The sequence below is a fragment of the Leuciscus leuciscus genome, assembly GCF_965113295.1.
Source record: "Leuciscus leuciscus genome assembly, chromosome: 1".
NCBI classification, from domain to species: domain Eukaryota; kingdom Metazoa; phylum Chordata; class Actinopteri; order Cypriniformes; family Leuciscidae; genus Leuciscus; species Leuciscus leuciscus.
The window spans coordinates 38167627-38193720 of record NC_138725.1 but is presented as its reverse complement, the minus strand read 5'-3'; the positions used below and the strand labels follow the sequence as shown (position 1 = coordinate 38193720).

General features: G+C 40.0%; 1 protein-coding gene and 2 long non-coding RNA genes across 6 annotated transcripts in view; 2 read left to right on the top strand and 1 right to left on the bottom strand.

Moving 5' to 3' along the window:
- Positions 1–1498: 1498 nt before the first annotated feature.
- LOC309508069 overlaps positions 1499–26094 on the top strand; it is a 34819-nt gene continuing 10223 nt past the window's right edge. The window contains exon 1 of the long non-coding RNA XR_014209364.1: positions 1499–2003. This is a non-coding gene — a long non-coding RNA (uncharacterized lncRNA). The remainder of the gene's footprint in view (positions 2004–26094) is intronic.
- On the bottom strand, positions 14123–16444 carry LOC309507915 (uncharacterized protein). Of its 4 annotated transcripts, XR_014209292.1 has the most exons (9): positions 16170–16444; positions 15977–16026; positions 15303–15527; positions 15117–15198; positions 14989–15022; positions 14819–14905; positions 14513–14676; positions 14289–14346; positions 14123–14196 (listed from the first exon to the last, which is right to left on the bottom strand). XR_014209292.1 is itself a non-coding variant. In XM_082182369.1 (7 exons), the coding sequence occupies exons 2-6, from the start codon at positions 15135–15137 to the stop codon at positions 14302–14304; spliced, it is 315 nt and encodes a 104-aa protein (XP_082038495.1). In that variant the 5' UTR covers positions 15138–15198; positions 15303–15389; the 3' UTR covers positions 14123–14196; positions 14289–14301. The 4 variants fall into 4 exon arrangements, 2 of the variants coding, with proteins under 2 accessions (XP_082038495.1, XP_082038494.1); XR_014209293.1 differs by lacking the exon at positions 14289–14346; XM_082182369.1 differs by lacking the exons at positions 15977–16026; positions 16170–16444 and having other exon boundaries at positions 14513–14640; positions 15303–15389.
- On the top strand, positions 17031–20509 carry LOC309508002. Its single transcript, XR_014209345.1, has 4 exons — positions 17031–17537; positions 18527–18607; positions 18708–18857; positions 20120–20509. It is a non-coding gene; the product is annotated as an uncharacterized lncRNA (long non-coding RNA).

Here is a 26094-nt window from a genome sequence, read left to right as displayed (position 1 = left end):
AAGACTATTTTCACATAATTTTGAAGCTAGAACTGAAAGGGACAACATCCATTAGTCAAAAGTCTTGTGGGCACATATTTTGTATGGGTTTTGTGGTCTTATTTCAGCAACTTTCATTTTTATTTTTTTAAATAACCACGCATAAACATTATTCTCTTAAAAATACAAACATCTACATACATGTTGCTCGCATATTATGGTAGGCCTGTTTGTGCTATATAGAGTGAATTTACACCTTTGCCATTAACATGTTTATAAATAACTGAAAAAAGCACAAATGTCAGAGCATGTCAGAACATCTCAAGGGCCCCAAAAACAGCTTGGTCCCCAGAGGGTTAAGGCTGAAATGACTCCATATTTAATATACACAGATTTTGTGGCTCAGATAAGGTCCAGTTCTGGTTTATTTCTTTGCTCTTGGCTGACATGTGGCATTGCTATGGCCTGCTTGTGGCACAGATCTGGCAAACAGGAGTGGGCCACCCAAGTGCCGTCATTCCACGCTGCATGTGGGCCAGATCCACATTCCGCATGTGCCAGATGTGGGCCGGATCTTGGCCGAAACAATGTTGCTATCTGGGTTCCGTGTTTGGCTACATGTTTAGAATGTTATGGTCTACCAGACCAGTTCTCTTGTGGTGAGGCAACAGGTTTTAATGATACTTTTTTTACATCATATTCAAAGGAAAGAGGTGTGTATCCATCATCAGTCCTTTCAACACTCAAACACATAAAATGATTGATTTACTTGTAGTGTCAAGTAGTTCCCACAGCTAGTGCACATTCAATGCTGACCCACAAAACAGACAATACAGAAACCCTTTAAAACCCAACAAACTTTAAACATTTAAAATTACCAGCTTCACTCATTACAAACCAGATTGACTTTCAGTTATACATCTACACATGTTATTTTATGTATACCTCTCTTGAGTTTCCTTATTAAAAGTCAAACAAAGCAGAAGATTAATTTCAGTCATATTCTTTACATTCAATTAGAGCCCGACCGATAAAGGATTTTTAAGGCCGATACCGATACAAATATTTGGTGATTTAAAAATTCGATATTCCGATATATCGGCCGATATATATATATTTTTTAAATCCAGAAACGCGTAACAAAACATGAACAGATTTCCCTAACATTAGTTATTTTTCCTTATTTAAGAGTCCTCAGCCTTACTAAAATAATATGATAATGCAGTTTAAAAATAAACGTGTTTGTTTTATTGTCACAACAGAACGGAATATATTAAAGTTCTGATAAATATAATGTATAAAAATACAAACTTAAGATATGAAGCTTAAAGTCCTTTGAACAAAAAAAAGTCAACTATTATTATTAATATTCAGAATCAGAATCAGAATCAGAAAGAGCTTTATTGCCAAGTGTGCTTGCACCCACAAGGAATTTTTCTTGGTACTGAAGCTTCCAGTGCACATATACAAATACAAATACAACAAGAAACATAGTAATACAAATTCTAAGAATAAAATATATAAAAAAATAAAATAAAATAAAATAGTATAAAAAGTAAAAAAAAGGGGTCACAGTTGGGTTTAGTCTGAATAAACATTTACAGATTATGAACATATTTACAGTATTTTGAGAAGTATGAATAATATAAATATAAATATCACCTGAGTTAGAGAATATTACACTAGACAGTGGGAGTCTAGTGCATGTTACAGATTATGAACATATTTACAGTATTTTGAGTAGTATGAATAATATAAATATAAATATAAATATCACCTGAGTTAAGAGAATATTGCACTAGACAGTGGGAGTATTGCACTTGCAGGCATATGCCTTGGGGGGCATGTTAAGTGTTCAGAAGGGAAATGGCCTGTGGAAAGAAACTGTTCCTGTGCCTGGATGTTCTTGTGGCCAGTGATCTGTGTCGCCGTCCTGACGGTAACAGTTCAAACAGGGGGTGTCCAGGGTGAGTGGAGTCTGTGATGATTTTACCTGCTCTCTTCCTCACTCTGGAAGAGTACAGGTCCTGGAGGGTTGGCAGGGGGGCACCAATAATCCTCTCTGCTGTCCGGACTGTCCGTTGTAGTCTCCTGATGTCCGATTTGGTAGCTGAACCAAACCAGACAGTGATGGAAGTGCTTAAAACAGACTCAATGACGGCTGAGTAGAACTGGATCAGCAGCTCCTGTGGCAGATTGAACTTCTTCAGCTGGCGAAGGAAGTACAGTCTCTGCTGGGCCTTTTTCACAATGGAGTCAATGTGATTTGCCCACTTCAGGTCCTGAGAGATGGTAGAGCCCAGGAACCTGAATGACTCCACTGCTTCCACAGTGCTGTTCATGATGGTGAGAGGGGGGAGTGCTGGGGATTTTCTCCTGAAATCCACAATCATCTCCACTGTTTTGAGCGTGTTCAGCTCAAGGTTGTTATAGCTGCACCAGACAGCCAGCTGTTCAACCCCCAGTCTGTAAGCAGACTCGTCACCATTTTGGATGAGACCGATGGCGGTGGTGTCGTCTGCAAATTTCAGGAGCTTGACAGAGGGGTCTTTAGAAGTGCAGTCATTAGTGTACAGGGAGAAGAGCAGTGGGGAGAGAACGCACCCTTGGGGGGCGCCAGTGCTGATGGTGAGGGTCCTGGATGTGAGCTTCCCCAGTCTCACTCGCTGCTGCCGGTCTGTCAGGAAGCTGGAGATCCACTGACAGATTGAGGATGGCATGGAGAGCTGAGTCAGTTTGGCTGTGAGAAGATCAGGGATGATGGTATTGAAGGCCGAACTGAAGTCCACAAATAAGATCCGTGCATAAGTCCCAGGTCTGTCAAGATGTTGCAGGATATAGTGCAGTCCCATGTTGACTGCATCATCCACAGACCTGTTTGCTCTGTAAGCAAACTGAAAGGGATCCAGAAGGGGTCCAGTGATGTCCTTCAGATAGGCCAACACCAGTCTTTCAAACGACTTCATGACCACAGACGTGAGAGCGACAGGTCTGTAGTCATTAAGTCCAGTGATTTTAGGTTTTTTGGGAACCGGAATGATAGTGGAGCGTTTGAAGCAGCAGGGAACTTCACACTGCTCCAATGATCTGTTGAAGATCTGCGTGAAGACTGGGGCCAGTTGGTCAGCGCAGGCTTTTAGACAAGCAGATGAGATGCCGTCTGGGCCTGAAGCTTTCCTAGTCTTCTGTTTTTTGAAGACTCGGCTCACGTCCTCCACACAGACCTTAAGCTCAGGTTGGATGGCAGAAGGGGGGAGGAGAGGGGTTGCAGGAGGTGATGGTGGATGTGTGAAGTGCACATCAGAGCGTTGTGTTATTGACAGTAATAATTCAGTAATAATTCAGTAATAATTCAGTAATATTATTACTGAATTATTAATTATTAATTCAGTAATAATTCAATTATGTAATAATGTGTATGTGTGAAGAACTGATAAGATTGTAAATGTGTACCTTGAAATGCAATGTAAGTCGCTTTTGATAAAAGCGTCTGCCAAATGTCAATGTTATAAGCTACCTTATAATTACAATGTCAACTTGCTTATCCCTTTACCTGCACTCTTTTAATTCTATCCATCTATTCCATCAAGCTACAACAAACCATTTTCAATCATCATTTGCTGCCTGCCTTCTAAAATCTACTACTTAGTGATGCACTAAATACATTATGTGACTCGTTAATGCTGCAGCTAAACGAAGTAACGCACACTTGGATTTCACACACGTGCAAAAGAAAAGCTAACTTTTATGCACAGGCTATGTTTGATACTTTTTCTCTATGTCTAAATGTTCACTCCTCGCGTGCCTAACTTACATTTTACAATGCAGAGACTGGAACTACAGATGTGCTAGTTATAAATACAGTAATCATTACTTTATTTAGGCAGAATAAGTTCGTTGTGATTTCCAAGCTCATTAGCCGCGTTGAAAACAAACATGATAAAAGCGGCCGTTTGCTGGCATTTTTGTTGTTTACTTGAATATTTAAAACCCAAGCATCGATGTTTTACCACAGGTTTACAATAAAAAGTGATACATTGATTGATCATAATGAATTAATTTATGTCAAAACTGCACATTAGTCACTCAGAAATAAATTACCGTTAGGTCTATTTCACAAAAGAAAGACGACACACTTACTTCTTCAGTCGCGTCTGTTTCTGTTTATCTGGTAGTTACAGGACATATTTACATCACATTTAGAAAGAATGATAATTTCTACAAATATATTGTCACGATCGCTAGCGGAGAAATGGGTGGATCCAAATGCAGCAACACAGTACTCAGGGCAGTCCAAATCATCATCATCCATGCAAGCATCTAAGTTATAATAATCAGAATCGTAGTCGTCCATGCCAGTGTCGAAAACCATTTAATCCGTCAGAATAACAATAAAACAAAACAAGCAAGAACAAAAACGAGAACGAGAACGAGAACAGACTAGAAACAGACCTTAGTGTAGACGAGTGACATATAATAATGACTCCGTAACATGAACTAACACAAACAGGGTATATATGCACAGACACTAACAACATAATTGGGAACAGCAGGGAATAATCACCAGTGATGGGACCAACCAGGATTATGGGAAATGTGGTTCCAGGATGAATGGAAACAGGAAGGAAGGGACCCCTAGTGGACACCCAGTGGAAACACAACAGACACTGTGACATAACCCCCTCCTTACGGAGCGGCTACCAGACGCTCCATAATAGCAAACAAAACTCAACAAAAAGTCCAGGAGGGAGGTGGAACTGTGGGGGATCAGGGGGAGGGACGGAGGGCCAGGACCATGGGAGGGAATGAACACTGGGGGTGACAGTTCATCGGGCGGCCTGGGCGGAGACGACCCTTCAGGCGACCAGGGCGGAACAGATAGTCCATCAGGCGGTCTGGGCGGAGATGACCCTTCAGGCGGCCACGGCGGAGACGACCCTTCAGGAGGCCACGGCGGAGACTCTCCCTCGGGCGGCCAGGGCGGAGTAGATCGTGCAGGCAGCCAGGGCTGAGACGACCCCTCGGGCGGCCATGGCGGAGACGACCCCTCGGGCGGCCATGGCGGAGACGACCCCTCAGGTGGCCATGGCGGAGACGACCCCTCGGGCCGCCATGGCGGAGATGACCCCTCGGGCGGCCATGGCGGAGATGACCCCTCGGGCGGCCATGGCGGAGACGACCCCTCGGGCGGCCACGAAACAGGCACCGGCTCAGGAACAGACACCACCGGCTCAGGAACAGAGAACACCGGCTCAGGAACAGACACCACCGACTCAGGAACTGGCACCACCGGCTCAGGAACTGGAACAGACACCACTGGCTCAGACACCACTGGCTCAGGAATTGGAACAGACACCACTGGCTCAGGAACAGAAACCACCGGCTCAGGAACTGGCACCACCGACTCAGGCACTGGAACTGGCACCACCGACTCAGGCACTGGAACTGGCACCACCGGCTCAGGCACTGGAACTGGCACCACCGGCTCAGGCACTGGAACTGGCACCACCGGCTCAGGCACTGGAACAGACACCACCGGCTCAGGCTCAGGAACAGACACCACCGGCTCAGGCTCAGGAACAGACACCACCGGCTCAGGAACAGACACCACCGGCTCAGGAACAGACACCACCGGCTCAGGAACAGACACCACCGGCTCAGGAACAGACACCACCGGCTCAGGAACAGACACAGGCTCGACGGCGGCCATCTTGTCAGGGGACACAGGCTCGGCAGGCGTGACATGAACAGGCTCGGCGGCGGCCATCTTGTCCGAAGACACAGGCTCGGCAGGCATGACGTGAACAGGCTCGGCGGCGGCCATCTTGTCCGAAGACACAGGCTCGGCAGGCGTGACGTGAACAGGCTCGGCGGCGGCCATCTTGTCCGAAGACACAGGCTCGGCAGGCATGACGTGAACAGGCTCGGCGGCGGCCATCTTGTCGGAAGACACAGGCTCGGCAGACGTGACGTGAACACTCTCGGCGGCGACCATCTTGTCCGAAGACCCAGGCTCGGTAGGCGTGCTGTGCTTCCTCCACGCATGCAGTACCGCCACTGCATAGAAGAGGAAGACCGCTCTCTTGGTCGTGGCAGGACTGATGGTGGGCGGCTCCGAGATGATCTCAGGGATGACAGCGAGCTGCTCGGAGGGGGCGGCCTCCGGGACCACCGGAACTGGGACCACCGGACTCGGGACCACCGGACTCGGGACCACCGGAACAGGGACCACCGGAACAGGGACCACCGGAACAGGGACCACCGGAACAGGGACCACCGGAGAGGTCATTGAGGAGGCCTTTCTCTTCCTCCTCCGTCTCCGGACCACCAGAACTGGGACCACCGGAACGGGAACCACCGGAACAGGGACCACCGGACTCGGGACCACCGGACTCGGGACCACCGGAACTGGGACCACCGGAACTGTCACAGAGGAAGTCTTCCTCCTCCTCCGTCGTCCCTTCTGGCGAGGTGCAGGTTCAGGACGGGACAGGACCCGCGGCGAAGGGTGTTCTGGGCCGCGTATCACTGAACCATGGTCGAAGGAAGACTGAAGTAGAGGCTGGGTCCGGGGCTCACCTCTAGTACTTCCTCCTCTGCGAGCTCCACGGGTCCCCGAAAATCGGGCCAACCGCTCTCCTCTAAAAGACTCTCTGTTGTCGAACGAAAGGTCTTTAGGAACCCTGAGCGTCATGGCCTCCTCCCTTTGACGGACCACAAATGCAAAAGCCTGCAAAATGTTCATGCTGCTGGATCCATTTTGTGATGGAGTCATTCTGTCACGATCGCTAGCGGAGAAATGGGTGGATCCAAATGCAGCAACACAGTACTCAGGGCAGTCCAAATCATCATCATCCATGCAAGCATCTAAGTTATAATAATCAGAATCGTAGTCGTCCATGCCAGTGTCGAAAACCATTTAATCCGTCAGAATAACAATAAAACAAAACAAGCAAGAACAAAAACAAAAACGAGAACGAGAACGAGAACAGACTAGAAACAGACCTTAGTGTAGACGAGTGACATATAATAATGACTCCGTAACATGAACTAACACAAACAGGGTATATATGCACAGACACTAACAACATAATTGGGAACAGCAGGGAATAATCACCAGTGATGGGACCAACCAGGATTATGGGAAATGTGGTTCCAGGATGAATGGAAACAGGAAGGAAGGGACCCCTAGTGGACACCCAGTGGAAACACAACAGACACTGTGACATATATGCCTGAGGAGCTTTAGCACTCTCTCGACTCACATACAGATATTTTCAGTCAGAGAAACAGAGAAAGCTCCCGAAAAAAAAGTTGCTTTATTTTATGATAGTCCGGTATAAAGAGACGAGACGTAGGCTACTGACAGATACAATAAAAACATGACTGTGATAGCCTTTATGATTGGTCTGATTTCTTAAAGCGTTCACTATGTTTTTTTACTATGCGTATCTTCAAGCGTTTACTATGTTTACTATGGTAATGGTTAGCGCGCATAGTCTTTTGCATCACAAACACAAAGCATTCAAACATGAACGCGAGTTAAATTATTTTAAAAGTCTTTAATGCTGACAGAATCATCCAGTGCTGCCGTCTCCCGACTCAGGTGAACTCTGGACTCTGTTCGTAACCACTCTCTAGCCCGAGCGATCTTCCTTGTACAGTGCCCTCTGGTGGACAAACTATGCAGCGCCAACACTCATAACATGGTTGAAGGGTGTTTCGTCCGCTTTTATTTTATTTTTTAAATATTCATTTATCGGCCGTTATAAATGCCGATACCGATAGTTTGGAAAATGCCTAATATCGGATATATCGGTCGGGCTCTACATTCAATACATTCCCAGTTACCTCACAAATCTAACATGATTTCCTTGAATGACTCTTCAGCTCTGTAGTAATGAAACTGTTTAATGAAAACATCCTTCTAAGTTTGGATCATTTCCATTTGGCTTAAAGGGAAAACAGATCTATGAGGAATGGGGGGTGAATGCATCAAAAAATACTTGACAAATGCATTCACAACCTTGCAACTTTGTTATTGTACTTAAATACATAAAGAAGTACATCCTTTCCATTCAATGTTTGGCCCGCAACAATAGAATACTATAAACAATTTTTTTTTTTAGCTTTTACTCCTTTTACATGACACTATTTCTTTTCATGGTCATACCCAGATAGCAATGAGTCGGCGGACCACCGTCGGCGCTCCGGCGGCAGTAGAAGCGGCAGAATGGCGACATCGCAAACACGTTGGACGGCGCACCGCCGGCGGCAGCCGCTTTTTAAAAGCGGCAACCGCCTTCCTACCGCCTTCGTTCCGCGGCCGGCCCGCGGGCCAACCGCCGTCCCGCCACCGTTATATTTAAGGCGGCCCTTCCGCGGCCCGCTGGAGGCAAGCGCTATTTTCGAGCGATCTGCCGCCGCTTATTCTGGCTATATATATATATATATATATATATATATATATATATATATATATATATATATATATATATATAATATTTAATATTTATAGCATGCAGTTTATCAAGAATAATGATTGCTCAAACCAGACAAATATCCATTTGGCATTTTTATTCCACATTTCAAAGTACATTAACTGTCATTTAAACAAGATGTGTCAAATCACTGAAACATAACAGAAAAATAAATAAATCAATATACTAACATGCAGGTTTCTTATTAAATTTTGGTAAAAAACAAACAAACAAAAAACAGCCTTACAAGCAAATTACAACTCTTACAATAATTGTTCATATAAAGAGGACAGCTCTAGGGTGAAAAAAATTACCTGTAAACATTATGACAAGTAAAGAGAATACTTGATACGAAATAATCTGTGCAGGATACCAAATAAATCAAAGTATGACATCACATTTACAAGCCATTTCTAACAATAGGTTAAGTAGTAGTAATTTATAGTAAAGCTCTGGAGTAGAATAGACCATTATAGCTGCAATGCTGACCTGTGGCACAAGGACTTACAAGCATTATTTAAAAAAAAAAAAAAAAAAAGTAATTTCCACAGTTAGTGAGTATAGTGTGACACTTCTGACTTCTTTAGGGGTCTTGATGTTACTGACTGCAAGATAAAGAAAGGATTCCAAGCCCCGTTTACATGCACACTTTTTTTCTATTCTGATTGAGATCGTTCTGATTGACCGATTCCGGTTGACTGTTTACATGGGATGTTGTCTAAACCGATCTGGTGTTTACATATGCTGACGCATTCAATCGGAATCATTTTCTGACATGCGCACACAGCTTGTCTGCCGCATCTGGGTCATAATTTCCCGCGTTTTCAATCCTGTCAAGATGGTGCATCACTTAATCGTCGCGCTAGTTGTAGGCATTGTGTTGATCTTATTCAAGCAACAGCGTGACTACTTGCTGTTTGAGAAGAAGACGGGTGCAAGAAGCTGGCCTCTTTAGTTGTGGTAACGTTACTGCGATACGAAGCATCGATTTTCTACCCCTCCCTCCTCGGAAGACCAGAAGGATGTGGATGAAGGTTCGTAGTAAGGACTGGTGGGAGAGAGTTGTGCTACTGGAATTTTCTGACCTGGAATGGAAGCAGAACTTTCGCATGAAACGCCAGTCGTTCACACGCTTGTGTGGACTGGTGGAGGAATTTATGTCCCCAGAAGACGTAACCATCAGGAATCCCATTCCCCTAATTATGCGCGTTGCTATTGTTTTATACAAACTTGGCAGCTGTGCAGAATACCGTGTCGTGGCAAATCAATTCGGTGTTGACAAGAGCACTGTACAAAAGTTTGTATATATTTTTTGTAAGGGAATGGTGCATGGGCCGATAAGAGATTTAATACGGATGCCAGATGAGGTCGAGGCTTCCGAAATCGCCCGGAGTTTTGAAGAGGTGCATTCTGTCCCGCAAGTAATGGGTCTTATCGACGGCACACACATCCCGATTCTCCCTCCGTCTGGTGGATACAAAGATTTCGTCAACAGAAAGGGCTGGCCTTCTTATGTTCTACAGGCTGTAGTGGATGACAAATGCTGGTAAGACATTTAAACTACTTAAATAGTGAGTATTTAATCATCATCTTATGTCATTGCCAATGCATATATTTATTATTCAATATCACGTTATTACCAGTCATTATGATTACAAGTCATGTAAGGTTCAACGTTTATTTAATAGTCTGACCCTGTGATGTTGGCCTCTAGTTTTAGGAGCATCAGCTGCAAAATGCCTGGAAGTGCACATGATGCAAACGTTCTGCGCATGTCTGACCTCTTTCAAAGGGCTCACCTGCTGCCAAAGGTATACAGTTGGCTAATACATTTCAGTAAATAATGTTTCAATTAACTCTTGTGTGTCAATAGGGACATTTATCATTTTGCCTGTATTGCCAACTATACACATTGGCAGATGTCTATTTTTGATGGATTTTTAACATTTTACCTTTCTATTTTAATATTTTCTTTCAGAAATGTATTTATGCATACCGGTACACAAAATAGTTACACTTGGGACCTTAAGGACAATAAATAAATAAATCACACTATAACCCATATGTCAATGTAATATATCAGAGATAAAATACTATATTGCAAATTACAAATACAACGGCAGTGTATACAATTAGGCTTTGTTGGCTGGAAAAATTAGCGGGCTTTGATTTTCTAATAGCTTTTTTTTTTTTACATGTTTCATGAACTACATTCTTTTTACTTTTTTCTACATCAACATTATTTGCAAAGGATTTTCTTTAAAGGCATAGTTCACCCAAAAAAATTTAATTGTCATAATTTACTCACCCTTATGTTGTTCCTAACCTGTATGCATTTTTTTTTTCTTCTGCTGAACACAAAAGATATTTTGAAGAACGTTTGTAACCAGGCTGTTTTGGGGCACCATAGTAGGGGGAAAAAAATACTATGGAAGTCAGTGGTGTCCCACAAGTCGGTTTTCTACATTCTTCATAAAAATGTCCTTTGTGTTTAGCAGAACAAACACCTTGAGGAGATGTATATGACAAAATGCTGACGGGTTAATAATACAACATATCTGTGGGGTCATTGCCAACATTACCTTAACCTTACCTTAATATTGAGCCTACACACAATCACAACTGAAAATAATTTACCCTTTTCTGGTCCTCTCTTTCAGTCTGTCAAGAACATTGAGGGAGAAGAAGTCAGGCTTCAAATTATTGGTGACCCTGCCTACCCCCTCCTGGACTGGCTCATGAAAGGCTATATCAACTCACCAAATTTGACCCCAGCACAGCAGTCATTCAACGTGTACCTTAGCTCTGTCCGGGTAGGCGTTGAAATGGCTTTTGGTATCCTCAAGTCAAGATGGAGGGTACTTCTTAAGAGGAGTGACTTCCACTTCACGTTTGCACCGACTATGATCGCTACCTGCTGTGCCTTGCACAATTTTTGCCAAAAAGAAACAGATTTCTGTAACAGCAACTGGGTGGAGGAACTTCGTGACTCCACAGTAAATTACCCACAGCCAAGTCTGCAAATGTACAGGCAGGAAACTGCTACTGGCAACACAGCAAGGGAGGCTCTAACCCGATATATGGCTAATCACTTTCCCCTTCGTACAGGACACCTACTTTAACGTCTAAATAAAACACACGGCTCATAATATGTATGAACATGTTTAATGAAATTCAAAAATATTTAATGTTCTTAAATCAGAAATCTTTCATACAGAAAAATATGAAAAGCACTAAGTGACAGTGCAGTATAGTGCAATAACGCATTTACCTACATTCAAAATATTTCTGAATCTTACATCAGAAGTCTTTCATACAAAATAATAAATAAGCGACAATGCTGTCAAGTGCTGTAAAAAATAAAATATATAAAACAACTTTTGGCAAAACTGCCTACAAAAGTGCAATCTTTAGTGCTAGGAACAGTGGCTTTTCTGTGTAAAGTATATGCTTGAGGTAGTGTATGTGTGCTGTGCATGTGTGATTTTGTTTTGTTTAAGAGTGTGTGTGTACATGTATGCTTGAGGTAGAGGGTGTATGTGCATGTATTAATTTATGTATGTTTGAGGTTGTGTGTGTTTCTGTGTAAGCAGTTCTAGTCTGTTTTATTGTTCATTAAACAAGGGTTTTTCGTAGAACAATCCATTTTAACAATATTTCTCATAAATGAGGTAAACTTTTGTTCTTTTATTCATTTGTTATCCTAATCTAGGTCGGGATGGGGATGTTGATATGGCTGAGAATGTGGGTATGGATGCTGGGACTGTGTGTATGGATGTTGGGACTGTGTGTATGGATGTTGTGTGTGCGGGTGATAAGGGTGCCGATGTGGAGCTGCCTGTGAAGAATCATGGAGGATACCTCTCAACCCATCAAAAAGCTGGCCAATTAGACGTTCTGTAGTGCGTGTATTTTCCTCAATAAAACGAAAAAAAAATCTCTCTTCATGCTCTCTGTTCTGTTCTTGTTGTTGCTCTACCCATCTGTTCTGGGATGACTGTAATTCTTGTAGGAAGGCCTGCTGATCAACCGACCAAGTCCTCAGTGCTCTCTCATACCCGGAAGCAGATTTTGATTTGCTTCCTGTTAAAAACAGTAAACGTTTCAGCTGGCCTTAACACAGTTGCTGCATTGCAAACACCATATTTTTGACATACTATGTACATACATGTTTATTCATTATGTGGTATATTTCAAAGGTAGTGTGGGGACGGTAAAGGAGCATGTTTTAATGTTTACATAAAATTAAGCATTAAAGAATTTCTGTCGGCTAATGTGAATGCAACTTACTTTTTTTGGCAGTGCTCTGCACGGTCGAATCGCTGGCATGTGAACTCCCTTCACATGCATCTTGTGTGGGATCATTCTCTCTCGCCTCTGTGATGCTGTGCTCATCATCTACATGTGATGGGGATTAAAAGAAAATACATTAAATAACAGTAGCTGTCTGGACAATAGTAGCATTACAAACATAATATGCTTCAATTCTTCACACTGCTGAAATTAACCATGGGTTTACTTTTAAATAAAACAAAAAAACATGTAAAACCATGGTATCAACAAATTAACACTGGTTTTGCTACAAGAACCATAGTTTAACCATGGTATTTGCGTAGTTATACAAATGATAATCAAAATATGCCAAAATAACATGGTTTAATGTAATAAAACCATGGTTCATTTTTGTGAAGGGTAGCTTTTAAGCAAGCAAGTTAGTCCAAACAAACTACTTTTAGTACTTTTATAATTATGAACTTTTAGTAAAGTAGCATTTCCTGGAATACTTTCACTTACAATTCAAAACTTGTACATCGCTGTATTTATAATTTTGGTTGACTGACTTAATTATTTTCCTGACTAGTAAAGGGGCCATGTAGTGACGTTAAGGAAAACTTACCAGAAACGCTAACATTAGCCTCATCTAAGGTCTCCACATCAGGGCCTTCTTCAAAGCCAACATCCACTCCGTTTTCTCCCACGTTGGATAGTGGTCGCCCGCCCATGACTTCGTCCATTTGGTCATAGAAGGGGAAGTTCGTAGGATCCACTCCACTCCTGTTGTTGTGCAGTTTAGCTTTGTAATACGCCGACTTTAACGTTTTCCACCTATTTCTAATTTGTTCAACCGTACGGTCCACACCAACTTCTTTCAGTTTGTCGTGCACGTTTTTGAAGAGGTCAGTATTTCTAAACTTTCTACCATCCAGTCGTTCAATTATGTTCTGTTCTTTTAAAATACTAATCAATACGTTTGTCTCCGTCGCACTCCAGTTTGATTTCGCCGCCGCCATTTTGTATTCTGACGACACAATCCCGGCCGGGATGTCAAAACCAGGCATGCGCAGAAAGACGCACACTCAAAGTAATCGGATCAGCTTGTTTACATGGTGCAATCTTTCGTTTGATCGGTTCATGAAAAGGTTTATTCCACCCCCTTCAATCCGACTGAAATGTCAATCGGTTTGAGCATTTTTATTCCGATTGAGGTGTTTACATGGAGCATTTTCATTCTGATTGGACTTTTAAACGGTTATAATCGGAATACAATGCTACATGTAAACGGGGCTAGTGATTCTGGGGTGTCAGTAGTCAGCCTAAGTGGTCGGCTGTGGGTCCCTCTCAGCTGTGCGGTGCCTTTTTCTGCCTTCACGGTCAGATGCTCCTTTCAGGTAACGCGAAACGTTAACCTAGACCGCTTCATCAGTGGCATCCTGGGTTGCCAGGTTCTTCCGGATGGCTAATTTAGAAAATACAGATCTGTCATTTCATTTTAATTGCATGAGGCCATACACATCTACTTAAATATAATTAAAAAAATATCCAACTTACTTTGAACAATGGTCTAAAGGAACATGTCTCTAAAACATGCTTTATCCCCTACACCGAGCTGAAAATCCAAAAAAAGTGTTACAAATTACATTTCTCTGAAGCTTCTCATAAATAAATAAAAAAGGCCTGTGAAAGGCTGAGGATTCAGACTGTAATATATGCAGTATACAATCTTAAATTTTACTTTTTAGATTACTCTATGGCATTATAATCAGCAAACTTACAAATTGTTCCTGGAGCTTTTTATCCTGCTTCAAACTGTTGTCAAGACATGGCAAATCTTCCTGGGTGTGTAGGGGAGTAACAGATCCCCTGACAGGGATAACTCCAACAGACACAACATCGCCAAACTCTGCAAGACGTCACAGCATAAGGGTCTGATCTGCACCTACAGGGTTTCCCAGAATAAAATAGTCAGTCCTGGTCCCTCAACTACTAAACTATGACATTTATATCTAGGTCTACTACATGTACAGGTAGCCCCAGTGGGAATTAAACCAACAACCACAGGTGCTGTTTGCAAGTTGTACCTGATTGCCCAGTGCAAGCAAACGTCTTCAACATTGTTTGTTGAACTTGCTTCACCTGCTCTTGAAGTAAGCCGCTGTCATCCGAAGCTACAAAATGAAAGGCATATGGTAATTTTGGACTTACATCACACACAAAAAAGTACAATTTAAGAAACAGTGCAAGTTCTCACCTGCTCGTGCATTGCTTTCCCTCAGGGCTTGGTTCTACATTTAAAAAATAAAATAAAACAAACAACTAAAGGCACTAATTGCAATACTGTGAAAACACTGGACATTAAGACATAGGGCTAGAATATACCTTCACAGCTGAAAACTTCATGCTTGACACGAGATGCCATTGGAGTACAAGGGCCAACAATAGAGCAATGACTTTCTCCCTCCTATTGATAATCATTGACATGTAAAAATATGTTTGAAGTTATTGCATACATTTAATGAATTGGACTTAAATGTAACACTTAGTTAAGCGCAACGTATTACATACCTCCAGAGTTTTCACCCATTTGCTGCCAGGGAAAATTTGCTGCCGGGGGAGTAAAGCTTAGTACTTGATGAGCTGGGGGAGCAAACATAACAGCTTTCATTTCAATGCAGAGTATTGCATATTCAGAAATGAAACAATAATTGAACTGTGCAAAGCTAATGGAATGTACAACACACCTCAACACCTTTTATCCAGAAACTGCTGCAGCGATTCCCATCAAGTGTCCTAGTGAAAAACAGATTATGATTAAAGGATTCATCATCTTAAAGTCAGCATGAAATCAAATTTTACAATTTGTATTTTTATATGTAATATTGTAGTGTTTATGTAAATGATTCATCTGTGCACTTCATTTTATTTTTTTTATTCATGTACCCTTATAATCTTTAATCAAATACGTTACCCTTCCCTCCCCCCTCGAAACGACTTCTCTTCCGGTCATGTGCAATGGCGTGAGGGCGTGGCAACTCCCCTCAAACCATTAGTCTGCTATGAGCAGAGATGGAGAGGAGGAGCGCTAGAGTAAAACCCTGCTCCTCTATTCAATATTCCCTTTCACTTGGAAATACGTCACAACACTGGAGAAAAGTCGTTTGTAACTTCCAGTTCATGCCAACTTTAAATAGAAGCAATAGTTTCCAAGACAAAAAAACTTCACAAATAACATCACTTACTTGTACTCAAACTCTTGGCGGATTCTGGATTACTGGGGAGAAACCTGGTTCTAAGAAAGAGGAAACAGAAATTTGATATTAATAATAATAATAATAATAATGAATGAAAGATTCCGTTATCCACAATAAACAGACAAATAAATTACACAGATGAAATAAAGGAAAATCAAATGTACAAGTCAGACCCATTTACCTGCTCCCTTCATGAACTTAAAATGATGTTTCTCCCAGGTGCTGTGTGGAGGTGTGCAGCGGATGGCTAAATTGTTCCTTTGTCTTTTTTGCGGAGGTTAAATGGGGGCCAATGGCACATGCCCTTCGCTGAGCCACTCTTGCGGAACCACTGCAAATGGCAGATCCTCCTTGTTGATAAACTGAACAATGTGAAGCATCTAAAATAGAAGACACATTAGCATAAAGTATACTTTTTGATAATTTTTTTTCAGGCAAAATCAACAACATTAAAATGCTCACACCTTCGAAAAAGCAGTAATTTTCACAAGTGGATCAACAGAAAACCATGTTCAGACAAACAAAATCATATAAACAACCTACATCGTTATTTTTGTAAGAAAACACCAAAAGTTAAACTAGTCTTTCTAGATGTAAAGTTTGGCTACCTACTGTAGCTAGATACATTTAACATGTAACGTTAGAACATGCTTGAACTCAGTGTGTAAAAAAGGTGAAACAGCATGTGGTAGCGAACACTGTAATCTAGACTAGCAGCATAATTATGTTTAGTTAGAAAACAACACAAGTTATACTAATCAGTCTTTCTTGTCGTGAAGATTTTGCTAACGTTACCATTCCCACGTAGGCGGCAGAATAATTGTCCGTAGTTCAGGAACTGTAACGTTAGTTAATTCGACTGACCAATACTATCTTAAACCACATGTACTCACACTTGTATAAACATACATAACAGTTAAACATACTTAGAAGAAGAAAAAAACTCAACGCCAGGAAGAAACTAAGTAACGTTAGCCTAGCTATGTCAGAAACATGGCGGAAACTTTGCAAACAAGGCTAACTTACTTTAGCTTGACTAGTTACACTGTTAGCAATTGATGTAATTTTTACAATAAAATTTACAACAACATATTGTATTCATGTTTTTATTGTAAATACAAATGCATGATGGGAAATTTATGGACAGTCCTGTAATTTTGTTGTAACTACACTGTAGAAGCATTATTTTACAGCCACCGCATAGCATTGTGGGATTGCTGCGATTTGAATTTTGAAATTGCGCGGTACCGTGGCGGCCAACGGCACCAGAATCAAACACTTTTGGAAGAAGCAGCTTTTGGAAGGAACACATCTCAGGTATGAAACGTTAACATGAAATCTATTTTTATAAGTCTATGGATATATTAATACCGGTCATATGAGTGGTGATTGTTTCGTTTGGTTTTATTTCAGTGACATTAGCTTCTGTGACGTTCGCCCCGACTCGACTCGCTCACTCCCGGTAAAACAACACCATGAACTGACCGCGGTGAAGTGGCGTCTTCTTACTCAACCCATACGGAAAAAAGTTACCACATGCAGCTACAAGGTACGAGATATTCACAATTTTTCGCTTGGTATATTTCAGTAACATTAGCTAGAGTAATGTTAGATATAACGTTAGCTCAACTCGCCCCGCTCCCTCCCGGGTAACGACGTTATAAACCTGAACTGACCGCGGTGAAGCGGCGTCTTCTTTAAGTTACTCAATCCATAAAGAAAATGGTAACGTTACCACATGCAGATACACGGCACTATTTTCAATGGAAAAACAAACATGGTGAGTAGAATCGAGTAGAGCTGAGCTTGTAACGTAGCCTAACGTTAATGGAAAACAACCACCACAATGACGATAGCTCAAATAACGTTAGCCCAGATTGTTAAAAATAAGCATTAACGTTAGCCCGATCAGTTAGCTCAGGTTATTATTGCATTGATTACACGTGCTACTGGACAGGCTGTCGTAACATTATTAGGACTTCTGCTTTGCTGTCTTGTAATCGGGGGTCTTGAAGCCGTGGTTTGCACACTAGCATAAACGAAGTTTGTAGATTTTACGGTCACTGAATAAACACAAGCAAACTTTAGTTGAAATATGGGTTTTAATTAAACGACAATGCTGGTATCTTTAATTATGTGAGTCAGCTATAACTGTGAGATAAGCTGAATATAGCATCTGGTATGCTCATATGTTATAACATTACTTTGTGCTTGGCAAACCAGGTTGGAAGAGCAGTCATGTAACTGTCTGTATCTAAAATAAACTGCGCGTGCGCAACTAAATCCAACCAGCATCATCATAAAATTATTATTTTTTCCGGAGCCTGGGTTCTGTTGAAAAGCTTTCAATGCTCTCTTTGTCTTCAGAAAAGGCAGCAAATTATCAGTAGTATTAAAATTAAGTTAACCATTTTGTTTGTCTCAAATTACATGTGGCTGCCTGGCAGACTATATGGACTAAAATAATAATAGATTTTTTATTTGGTATTTGTGTAATTGGTAATACATTTGGTAATGTTTACGTTTTTTATTCCCTAGCCTAGCCCTCTGCCACAGCTGCTGATATCCAGAGAGAGAGAGAGAGAGACCTATCCAGCACACCTTGCTAAATTGTGCAAGGTATATTCTTCCATTATTTTATAGAGTAGTTCACTTTTAAATGAAAATTACCCCATGATTTACTCACCTTTTATTATCATATTGTGTTAATGCATTTCAGAAGAGACACTAATAGCAACAAGTGTTCATAGAAGGAACAGTTGTGATGGGGCCCAAATCAGTCTTTTGAATGGAGTGGCTGAAACCTTCGCTGCTTACTATGTGTTCAACATGCAGTATCCTAAAGACGCCTCAGGGACTTTATACAAAGGTATGTTTAAACTGTTTACACACTAATAAAGAAAATGAGGTAACACTTTACGGTAAGGGTACATTAATTATCATGAATTCATGTATAAATTCATGCATGAATTACGCATTCATTCATGCATTAATATCTCATGAATCATCAGGAAATAACACAAGTTCAACGTTTTTCATTCATGACTTCATGAGTGAACAACACCTTAATAAAAAAATTTACTAAGATGAGTATATCATCATGAATTATGATTTATTACGCATGATCGTGATGCTTTTCTTTGTTCACAGTTATGCGACCATTAGCACATTGTTCATCAGTGTTTCTAAGGACCAAAGAAAACACTGTGAACAAAGAAAACATCATGATCATGCGTAATAAATCATAATTCATGATGATTTACCCATCTTAGTTATTGTTTTAATTAAGGTGTTGTTCACCCATGAAGTCATGAATGAAAACATTGAACTTGTGTTAGTTCCTGATGATTCATGAGATATGAATGCATAATTCATGCATGAATTTATACATGAATTCATGATAATTCATGTCCCCTTACTGTAAAGTGAATCCATCATTCTCATATGTAACGTCCCATGAATTATTACCTTATTACCAGTATTGTTAGGTTCTATGATATATTCTATGCAATGATGTCAATAGATAGGTTTCCATCCAATTAAAACATAACTTTTAAACGCATTCGTAAAAATTTGGCAAAAAAAACCTCTAATTGGAGAGCATTTCAATCAACTCTGTAATGCGAATTATAAATGGTCACGCACCTAGGAGTCGTGAACAGCTGTGGGATCAAAACGTAAGGTTGACAGGGCAACTTGAAACACCTGATATAATTGCAAAAAATGCAAATTTGTCAATCCACATAGAAGTTTTTGTTCACATTAGAATATTTTATGTGAATTTTAACCGTTTCCAGTCAGGATTTCTTTTTCAAATGGTTAAAATGTGCATTAAAAAGTTGGATGGAGACCCACCTATTGCTGTTAAGTGTCTGTTCTATAGTAGAGTTGGTTTTCCCCTGCAGGACATAATTTGTGTAAACAGAAGAGACTGACGGACAACAGTTTAACATTACAACTTTCATTAATTCATTAAATTAAATTGTATGGTTAAAGTTGTTAATGTTAAATAAATACATCAAAGTCATTTTATTTTATGAGCAAGTAGGTTACTTATGTTTTTTACACAGTATTTGTCATTATTTAACAGATATGAAAACTTAAACTTTTTTCCTCTCTCTCGGTTTTCAGAGCTTTTTGTGGAATCCACTCCCAGACGGGCAGTAAAGCCGAGAAGAGACACAGGCTCAACGCTCCTGTTTGCACCCTCCTAAGAAAACTGGACTTTGAGTTGATGGGATAGTAACATGAACAACTTCCCCTATGCAGTTCAAGTCTGGCTGGACACCTTTGTTCCATATCATCGTGTTCCCCCTGACGATAGGCTGCCTGGACGTCTGGAAGTGAGCTTCTTCATTAAAGGGATACTCCACTTTTTTGGAAATAGGCTCATTTTACAACTCCCCCAGAGTTAAACAGTTGAGTTTTACCGTTTTCGAATCCATTCAGCTGATCTCCGGGTCTTTAGAAGAATGTCAGAGTTTTTGGTCCCATTGACTTCCAAAGTATATATTTTTTCCTACTATGGAAGTCAATGGGACCAAAAACTATCTGGTTACTGACATTCTTCTTGGTCCCATTGACTTTCATAGTAGGAAAAGATATATACTATGGAAGTCAATGGGACCAAAAACTCTGACATTGTTCTAAAGACCCGGAGGGAATGGATGGATTCGAAAACGGTAAAACTCAACTGTTTAACTCTGGTGGAGTTGTAAAATGAGCCTATTTCCCAAAAAAGTGGAGTATCCCTTTAAAAGTAAAATTTTGTTTGTGTGTGATAAAGTGGATACTTTTGTAATATGTATTTTTGCACAGTTTGTTAATAAAAAAAAAAAGAAAATATACCATTGTTGTGTTTTTAATTGGCCAATACGGAAAATGACAGCTTTTTACTTGTAATATTTATACTTGTAATGTTTTACAGTATATTGATTTGTCCTGTGAAATTACAGGAAATTCCTGGCTACTGAGTTGCCGTAAATATAACATTTTGCTGTAATATTTACAGTATTCTATCCTGTGAAATTACAGGAAATTCCTGGCAAATACCCGTAAATTTACATGATTATTGTAATTAATTACAGTAGGGATGTTGTATTAAGTATTACAATAACAGTCCTGTATACTGTTTACAGTAAATTTACGGCAACTATTAGCCAGGAATTTCCTGTAAAATTACAAGAAATTTCTAACAGTGTAGGCAAGAACAGATTTTAAGAAGAAGAACTAAAAACAATGTCAAAAATGAACATAGTAATATTGCGTTACACAAAAAGGAAAAATGTACTTACTTAAAAGATCGTATATTTCCTCTCTCCAAATACTGAAACCGTGTGACGAGACGAGTAAATCTGCTTCAGTTTTTTAGGTGCTGCCCCTCTCGACCGGTGGAGGTACTTCTCTGTTTGTGCTTTAACACTTTCTTAAACATTTGTACAGGTCGCAAAACTCGCAATTGCAAACTGCAAAGTAATCCCTTATACATGTAAAAGGTAAAATAAATAAAAAATTGAGCTTGTAAAACAATGAAAGACATAACCACAATTTCCTGGAGTGACAGAGAGACAAAATATTTATAAATATTTCACTTTATCCTTCAGGTCAAAACAGGGATTTTCATGTTTCTCATAGACATTACCATGGTTGCAAATTAATAAAAAAATATAAAGCAAACCCAAGATTTTGGCCAAGTTGCAGATGTCTTTCACTGTTCACTGATTTCAAGCATTGGTGAAAAATCTAACTTCATCCATTTATTCTGCTAAATTGTTCATACCATGAATGAAATATTTATTTTAAAAACTAATCAGAATCAGAAAGATATTTATTGCCAAGTAAGTTTTACAAAAGGAATTCTGTTTGGTCTATTGGTGCATCTCAAATTGTGCATAAATCAAAGAAATGTAAAGAATTGTCACCTTAAAGGTATAGCGGAGGATCTTTCCAAATTTTAGATAAGACCCGCCCTCTCCACTTTTTGAAAAGTTTGATTGATTCACCAGAATGATTGACAATTAGGAGGACCAATAGTATAGGTTACCCACCAGGAAGTAAAACATCCTCCGCTATACCTTTAAGTGAATAAAATAATTCTATATATTTTACATATTATCGCTTCAGAGTTTCAAAGTAATTTAAATGTAATTTCCTAAACCTTATCATGGAATCAGAGTCAAATCTGTTATAACCCCTAATGGCTTTGGAGCAACAACAAAAATTGATATAATTCACATAATAATTATAATCGCTTTAAATGTGAAAAGAAGTTAAGATGCTGTCAGTTTCACTCATGGCTGGTCGATTTCAAAGCGGCTTGCCGCCAGCCGGCCGCGGTTCATTTAGACGGCGGCAACCGTCAGAGAGAATGAAGTCGGCGGCCCGGCGGCTGTTCGCCGGCGGCATCTCGCAAGAAATGGGAGTGACGTATTCGGCGGCAAGCGCTTCATCGCCGCCAGCGGGGCGCACCTATAGCCGACAGCTTGGGGCCGGCGGCAAAAAGAAGCCGTGCCGATATTTTTTGCTATCTGGGTAGCATAGGTTAAAAATCTACTACTAAAATAAAAAATCTACTACACTATTTCAGGAAAAAAAACAAAAACTATTTCAATCCTCCTGATGTTCTCTTGTAGCAGATACTTTCTTTATGTGGGCTTCTAGGTCGCTAGCACCTTTATTTGACACTGACACGTACTTGCCAGCTTTGCAGTTCATGCATTCTTCTTTACACGGATCCCGACTGAAACGAAAACACGGGAATTTTCTCTGTAAATCATCTGTGAATTTACATTTGGGCTTTTTTTTTTTTTTTTACGCTGTTAGCTACTTACATCCAGTGTTGTGCCTGAACGCGTTCATTGAACGATAGTTCATGAACTCGTTCATATTTTGGGCGAAGGTGAACTGAACGTACTCTATTACTGCCTGATGAACGTTACTGTGAACTCGTTCCTTCTGGTGGCTGTGAACGGCACGCTCTCTCAGTTTAACTTCGTTCAAAAGGGTGCAAGATTTCTATAGAAATGTATTTGTCCCGTTCGGAACCTCCGTTGTCCCGTTTATTGACGCTGATCTAACCACTGATGTATTACTGAATCTGATACAACAGCAACACGGCACTTGATCACGACACCGGTCATCATCCAATCACAGTCTACACTCACGCGCATCATTACAAACTCTAAATTAAGAATTAATTATTATTTTGGGACAAATCATTGTTTGATTTGCGCACAGAATCCTCCGCTGTCTGGTCGCTTCGATCCTGACTCGCGCTAACGGCAAATCCCTTTCACTGTCCGACTGGGTTTTGATTTCGGCAAATCAGTTTTAACGAATTCAAACAACGTGATTATTGTGAGTCCAACATACATCCAGCCACGCAAGAAAGCATGAAATCGTCCTGAGGGAATAATATACTGATGTGATTTGCTGCCCAAGAAACATTTCTGATTATTATTAATGTAAAAAAAAAAAATATATATATATATATATATATATATATCAGGATTCTTTGATGAATAAAAGGTTCAAAGTAAATTTATCAGAAATAAAAAAACGTAACATTATAAATGTACTTGCAGAATAAAAGTAGTCTATTCATATCTTTAATTTCTTTAAAAGTAGTGTTTATTACAAAAGCTTTCTATTTCAGATAAATGCTATTATTTTGAACTATGGTTTGTGTGTAATATGACTTTAATCAAAACAATGTGTTGTCTGAAAACCTTTTAAACACATACGAACCTGAAATGACATATAGGCCTACTGTGTTATGTTGTCCTAGCCTATAGCCTACAAATATTTTGAGTGTCCCTCATTTTCCTATAAAGAACCATGCACGATTGTCCCGCATTTGTTTAGTTGGCAACCCTACCCTCAATGCTATGTAAACTCTGGTTGGATAAGGATTTTAAAATTGGATATGAAGATGAAATCTGACGCATAGTTTCAGTGTTAAAACTGATAACATAATTGCTGTCTGTGGTTTTATATGGGCTGTGGCAATAATTTTGAAAAATAATAGCTCGCAGCAACATATGGAAAAAAAGAACTGAACTAGTTAATTTTTTGGAACTGTGAACTTTAGTTCAAAATTTTGAAGTTTGAACTATGAACTGAACTAGTTCATTTTAAAATTTGTGAACTGAACTTTGAACTAGTTCATTTAAAAAGTGAACTTTCCCAACACTGCTTACATCTTATCTCACACTTGACCGTAAACTGAAGCGTCGAGTCACGCTGCTAAAATTCTGTGAACTTAAAGTCCGCCTACTTTGATTTGATTGGTCATTTCAAATATTCTGACATTGACGAGCAGTGACAGACCAATGAGGCTGAGATGAACACACACACACACAGGCCTCTGTATTCTGACGTGCTCTCTGCTTGCCGCTGCGGATTGAGGAACGTGCTGATTATAACAAGACAGGGCGAAGCCGAAGCCGGTTTCATGTTTTGTGTGCAAAGGCAAGCGTGTATTTAAAGTACACGCTTAATGGCCCAATGAAAAATAATGAAAACCAGGACATTTTCATCACTTTATAAAAAACAGCCAGAACAGCCAGGACAGGACGTGAAAACAGGACATGTCCTGGAAAAACAGGACGTTTGGTCACCCTATCTTAACTTATAAAGTTATAAATGCAAATACTATTACTGTATTACAATAAAGATCCATTAAAGTATTGTTTCCTTTTCCATTAAACACACAAAAATATGAATTCTCATATTGGAAAACTGATGTTCTTTATTTTGGTACTGAATGAATCGTGACAACATTTCAGAAGGAAACTTGCCTGATATTTTTTGAAAACTCGTTACAAGATTATCAAGTTTATCAAAAGGTTTTCTGTAACACATGAGGTACATTTGTATGTCTTTAATCTGTCATTATGTTCCTAAAGATCTGACTGTATGTATCAGGAAGTCTCGAGGCTTTAACTCTGTCTGTGTCTTTAACCGTCTGTCATTATTGGGTCAGTATGAAGCTCAGTCAACTTCCTCTTGTGCTCTGTGAGTATTATTTCCTCTGTAGGCTACTTAAAAGATGATAGTAGTTTATAAAAGCAATAAAAAGCAAGAAAATTTTTAATGCTGAGCATATTTAAGTTAAATGAAGAGGAAGACATTTTAATCTGAAATGAATTTGTTGTGACAGTCAGAAAACTTCAGCGTCTTCCTAGAATCTCTCAATATCTCATTCACAAGCTCAGGCTGAGCATTATTACTGTAAAAGTCAAGTTTTGGGAGTGACAACTTCATATAAATGCAGGAACGAATCTCCTTTAGTATTGTTGTGTGTGTGTGTGTGTGTGTGTGTGTGTGTGTGTGTGTGTGTGTGTGTGTGTGTGTGTGTGTGTGTGTGTGTGTGTGTGTGTGTGTGTGTGTGTGTGTGTGTGTGTGTGTGTGTGTGTGTGTGTGTGTGTGTGTGTGTGTGTGTGTGTGTGTGTGTGTGTGTGTGTGTGTGCCATACAGGAGTCACTCCTAATTCACAATGTCTAACATTTGGCATGTTACGGTTGTTAAAGTCAACATGAACCAGATTTCCCAACCCACTTGATTTCCATTGATTACATTCCCAATTGATTTTATACACCAGAAATTAATTGTAAAAAGCAGGTTAAACTGTGGAATAGCCAAGAAAGGGTACATTTTGATTTAATGTTGGCTTTAACAAGGTACATGAATGTTAACCTGTTTAACCGGTTTGGTTTTTCTGTTTTTGACCAATAAACTTTTATTGGTAATATCCCAGCTAGCAGGGAGCGTTCTCAGAACGTTGACTAACATTCCTTACAAGTTTGGTTAATGTTTTAAAGAAAACATTTGAATGTAATGTTCAAAGAATGTTTTGAGGATGTTTTCTCATTCCAAATAATGTTTCTATAAGGTTAAATGTAATCTAAGATATAACGTTTTAACTGTAACATTTTGAGGATGTTTTTAGAGAATGTTATCCTACACAGCAAAAACTCCAATGTTAAATTAACTCTCCTGGGAATTTATTTGACTCCACACTCAAAGGGTTAAAGGGTTAAAATATGGGTGTTAAATGAACACTGAAGAGTGTTAAAATGAATGAGATAATTAAGTGATTAATTGTG

Excerpts from the sequence above, each read along its gene's own strand:
- LOC309507915 (XM_082182368.1), bottom strand. The coding sequence starts at position 15,137 with ATGAAGTTTTCAGCTGTGAAG. Across the intron at positions 15,023-15,116 it reads TGAAGTTTTCAGCTGTGAAG|AACCAAGCCCTGAGGGAAAG; the intron begins GTATATTCTAGC and ends TTTTAAATGTAG. Across the intron at positions 14,197-14,512 it reads AAAAGCTCCAGGAACAATTT|CCATCCGGAAGAACCTGGCA; the intron begins GTAAGTTTGCTG and ends TTTCTAAATTAG.